The sequence below is a fragment of the Gopherus flavomarginatus genome, chromosome 10 (assembly GCF_025201925.1).
Source record: "Gopherus flavomarginatus isolate rGopFla2 chromosome 10, rGopFla2.mat.asm, whole genome shotgun sequence".
Classification (NCBI taxonomy): domain Eukaryota; kingdom Metazoa; phylum Chordata; order Testudines; family Testudinidae; genus Gopherus; species Gopherus flavomarginatus.
Genome location: NC_066626.1, coordinates 53,649,267 through 53,654,229, shown reverse-complemented (window position 1 = coordinate 53,654,229; position 4,963 = coordinate 53,649,267). Strand labels below are relative to the sequence as shown.

Genomic DNA, 4,963 nt, shown 5'->3' with positions numbered 1-4,963 from the left:
TCAATAACAAATTCCACAGCATATTTATTCCAGAGGAAGCAGGCAGATCTGTTCCTTGTCTTTCCTTTAAATGCAGTGAAAGAATGAGTGCATGGTTGAGCTGCAGGGAATTTTCTGCTTGTGGTTTGAGTTGAACTGTTTAAATTCTGTTTCTTGCTTAATTATTTATTAGTATAATATTCATAATGGTACTATAGTCTCAGAACCTGCTCAATTCCATCCTCTCTTAACTTGATTGTGCATTTTGTATTTAATAAATGTTACCTTGATCAACTGAAGCAGGAACTTTTTTAATAACTTGATTGAGACAAAAGACCCGGTCAGATCAGATGTCTTTTTGATGAGCCCTTGATGGATCAAGCAACATTTTAAAAACTTTTTAAAGAAAAGTCTAAGAAAAAATTAAAATGGTCTGCTTGCATGTTGGAATTTAAAATAGCAGTCAACAAAGTCTTGCTTAACTATTTTGTACGTCAGTGACAGACACTTGGCTTTCAGACAGATTGCTGAAGTCTTTTTTGCATGCCTTCAATCAGTGAGAGCATTTTCGCCAGTTTTACTTCTAGAGCAAATGCAGATGTATTGATTTACCACTAGCAACTAGTCCAAGCCCTTAGGGATTTGATAAACCGGCATGAAAAACTCCACATAATAGAAAGATGTTCCCTTATCCCTTTAAAGAAAATAAATACACTGAAGACTCAAAACCTTTTAATGTGTAATTTTTACCCTAAAGGAACGTGACCACAATGAGGCACTTTGCAGTTAGGATTTTATCTAATTTTTTGAAAATATTCTGGGGAAACACACACACAAACACACACACACACGCCGTAAACTCGGGCTATAGCACTGAACCAAGGCTAGAACCAATGTGTCAAGAACCAAGGCACATTTCCGGCTCTTGTCGCGACTCCAGCATTTAGAAGCTGGGGTAAGTGCTGGTCATACTTTTAGATTGTATGCTAGTTTTCGGCACACAAAGCCTTCATCGCCCTTATTTGTCATTATTGCTAAAAAGGAATAAAAAAAAAGGCAGAATAAAACGGAAGATTCCTGAGTTGCAAAGAGGAGGTATTGGACATGTTATATATTTCAGGCTAAATCGACTTGCCACGGACATCGATTCAGTCGATACTTTTTTCGTCAAAGTTCCCTTTCTAAAAATAGTTCTAGTAGTGATGATTACTAGCAGATCACTACTCCTCACTTTTTATTAGCTGCGTAACATGTTTTCCATGGTGGATCATATCGTGGCAGACGCGTATCCTTTCTCCCAGCTCCTTCCTAACACCTGAGGACGAGGCTTGAAATTACACTTGATTGAAACTGACCTCAGTTTTGTTGGATTGTTTTAATCCACTGACCTCATAAACGGTTGAAAAAGAAATATAATTGCAAAGGAAATGGCGTTGCCTCTAGATTACCGCGGTGTTGCAATAGTAGAATTTCTTGTGTTTTCTAAAATGTCTTATCCCCTTTCCCCCCCTCTCTCCTCTATAACCTTTTTTTCCGCTGAGGAGCAGAGAGCTATCAAAGTGCACACCAGATGCTGTATTCCTTCCTGCAGACCCCTTCAGCTAACTTCATCGTTGTTTGTGGAAGCGCAAAAGGACTACGGAGACCCCAGAGTCAAAAAGTTTAAGATGTATTTATTAAAGCAAATGAAATCAGAAAAAAATCAAACCAAGACAGTTCCCGCCCGAGAGCTTTTGGCTGTGTAAACCGTGCAATTCATAGACAAGAAGCGAGGGCTCAGCCTTCAGGCTCGCCGGCTCTCGCAGGCGCAGCAGTGACTCGGACCCAGGCTACAAAAAGAGCTACAGTAGAAAGACAGCTTCAGACATTCACATGGTGGTTGTTAGTGTTTGTTTAGTGGCAACGAACTGCCAACCCGCGTCCCACCGCGCCAGCGTCCTGGCTGTTATCAAACGTATGAAAACCCGTGGAAGGAAAATCTCTAAAACAGGAATTAACATTTGACAATCAGCCTTTCCTTCCCACCCCCCTGCCCCACCCCACCCCTTTGTTTTTAAACCAAGCAGCGAAGTGCATCACAATCACTATATACAAGGCGCTGCAGAAGGCTCCGCTCCGGCCGTGTAACACACACAAGAGGCAGACGCGCCCTGACTGCCTTGCTGGGGCTGTGTCCGTCCCCTCCAGCCGCCCTGCTCGGGAGCCGCGGGAGAACCGGGGCTGGCATCGCAGCGTCCCCGGGCAGCAAGCAGTGCCAGAGCCCGCAAGCCAGCAGCGGGTCCGAGGCGCCTCCGGTCCCCTTCCCGGGGTGGGGCTGCCCCGCTCGGACAAAAGGCACCCCTGGCCGCTGCAGCAGCAGCGAGGGCCTGCGGCAAGTGCCACCTGTTTCCTGGCCGGCTCCTCAGCGGGAGGCACTGGCTGTCAGTAGGGCCCGACCACCACCGCCTCCACCTCTTTGGACGGTCTCCGGTCCTTCACCAAGAAGTTGATCATCCCCTCGGACTTGATGAGCAGGTTGCAGCCCAGGAAGAAGATGCCGAAGACCACGGTGAGCGAGAGGACGCACATGACCGCGATCTGCACCACCCGCATGATGTAGAGGCTCCTCTCGTCCGGGTCGGTCACCACGAAGCCGTTGTCGGTCACCACGGAGGCCTGGGTGCAGCAGCGCAGGGCCCGCTCCAGGGAGTCGCTGCTGTTGGCGAAGAAGAGCCCCGCCGCCTCGGTCTGATTGCCCAGCGAGGCGTTCATGGCCGGGGGCGCGGAAGCGGGCGCGGGCTGGAGGAGAGCCGAACAGGTGGCCCCGAAGACCAGCCCGGAGCGCCTCATGCAGCGGCGGCGCCGGCTCCGCAGAGCAGGAGGGAGCGAGCGAGCGGCTGGCTGGGGTGCGGGGTGAGGTCCAGGGAGCGGCAGCTCCAGGCAGGGAGAGTTCTGCGCTCTCCTCCCCCCACCAAGCTCGCAGGAGCCGCCTCCTTCTGCTCGGCTGGGGCTGCGGGAACTTCTCTGCCTGGGAAGCCACTGCCGGGGGAGGTGTTCGCTGCTCCTGCTGCCTGCAGCTCCGAGGGGAGAGCGCCCCTGCCCGGCCGCTGCAGGCAGGAAAGGCGGGCGGCTGCTGGAGTCACAACACCCTCTGGCATTTGATGACCTGGAGATTTGTTGGTTTTAAAGGGCTGTCAGTCTCACAGCGGGGGTGGCGGGGGATGTGACAGGCCAGCGGGAATGATGACTTGGCTGCTGCGCTGCCTCCTACACAGCTGGGAAGTTTGTTAGAGCAGAAAGAAACCCCCCCCCCCCCCCGCCACACCCCTCAAAGCCAGCACTCACTGCGCTTCCTGGCACAAACCAACTCCAAAAGCGCGACACGCACCTGTATCCTGCTGGGCCGAGCTCATTTTTGGTTGCATCACACCTGGTCTTCCCATTCCTCCCTTAGTTTTACTGTCTTAATTTAGTGTATCTGCAGCTAATAGCAGTGATACTTTGTCTCTATTTTGATGGTGCAATTTCTGAGTGTGTGGCCAACATTTGTCAGGTTCGGGGAAAATCTGATTGCTAGAGCTAACCTTTTGTGGCGCAGTTGCATAGGGACACAAGCTCTGGATTTATATGTGCAGCAGGAGTGGGTGAACATCTCTATTCAAGCAGTGGAATTTGCCGGATTGAAACACAAATAGGATCTAGCTTTTTGCAGCCCCTTTGTTCTGAGATGCAATGATGGCAGTATTGTTTTTTTGGGTGTAAGATGAGCATCTACATTTCCTCTCTATTTATGCAAGATATTTAGGAGGATTGAGGCCAAAAATTGGCTGGCTCTATCAGGATGCACAAGCCAGATCAGGGAGTTTGCTGTGCTCTTGTGCTGAGATGCATCGTGATCTGGATTATATTGGCACAATAGGAGAATCTACACGTGTTTTATTTACATGGATCCAAATGTCACATGCAGTTTTTGTTGTGTTGTGGTACCAGGATGCATGATTATTTAGTATTTTTTGGGTGCAGTAGAATGATCAGATATGTGCTTTATTTTGGCAGTTTAATTTGATGGCTTGGGTATAAAATCAACCAGGTCTTTTAACCAGACTCATTTACTAGCTGAAAATGCAGGTGCCATATGGCTGCTTGTGTTTGCAATAGCCACCTCTCTCCCTTTGCTCCACTCAGCTGCTTCTAAACAGCAAAGTGCTAAGGTCCCATGAAAATATCCATAGTTAGAAATCTTTGGAAATATATTTGTTGTACAAAAGTATAAGCACATTGCAGGCTGCTGGCAGTTGATTCTCCTGAAATCCTAAAGAGTAGCTAAATAGTTTAGCTGGATCCTATGCACCATCACTTATGGTGCCATTAGAGATGTAGACCCAGTTCTGTATTCCTCTTCCCTGAGAACTTGTATTTGGGAGTCAGAGGTCTGAAGCATTTCACATTACACTCCATATGGATTTGACTCAAAAATTGACCTAATGTCAGTCTGAATGAATGGCTACACTGAACAGATTAATTGTCTTTTATGTCTTACTTCCCCAGTAAAGGGTGAGGGTGGTAATAAGGAATTGTATCACCAAACACACAGATATATAAACGGAATCTGTTCATCATGAAAAAAGCCAGCAAATGCAGAACGAGTAGGCTGAATTAAATACCTTTCTGTCTTGTACAACGTGGGCTAGCCCCAGGACAACACCCTGGGCACTCTGGAAATCTGCTATGCCTTGAGGAGAGAATCTGCTATCACACTTGTGTGCAGCCTGCCTTTTGGATCTCTGGGAATAAGATAGGGTTGGAGAATGGCAATTCTTGCTGGTGTCTACCATGCTACCAGGATTATTGTTGCCTTACATGAGAAACAGTGAGCATGATAAATGGAGGGGCAGCAAATGGATCCAAGACAACCAAGACAACAGGAATGCACCTACTGCTAGAGCCTGTTGTCTGTCTCCAGCTGTACAATTCATCCAGCTGGCTGAAAAGTTGGGTTGCAAGA

At 48.1% G+C, this 4,963-nt stretch overlaps 1 protein-coding gene across 1 annotated transcript; it reads right to left on the bottom strand.

Annotated features, from left to right (window-relative positions):
* Positions 1-1,632: 1,632 nt before the first annotated feature.
* On the bottom strand, positions 1,633-3,124 carry RPRM (reprimo, TP53 dependent G2 arrest mediator homolog). Its single transcript, XM_050969375.1, has one exon. The coding sequence runs from the start codon at positions 2,806-2,808 to the stop codon at positions 2,401-2,403; it is 408 nt and encodes a 135-aa protein (XP_050825332.1). The 5' UTR covers positions 2,809-3,124; the 3' UTR covers positions 1,633-2,400.
* Between the last annotated feature and the right edge of the window lie 1,839 nt (positions 3,125-4,963).

Excerpts from the sequence above, each read along its gene's own strand:
- RPRM (XM_050969375.1), bottom strand. The coding sequence starts at position 2,808 with ATGAGGCGCTCCGGGCTGGTCTTCGGGGCCACCTGTTCGGCTCTCCTC.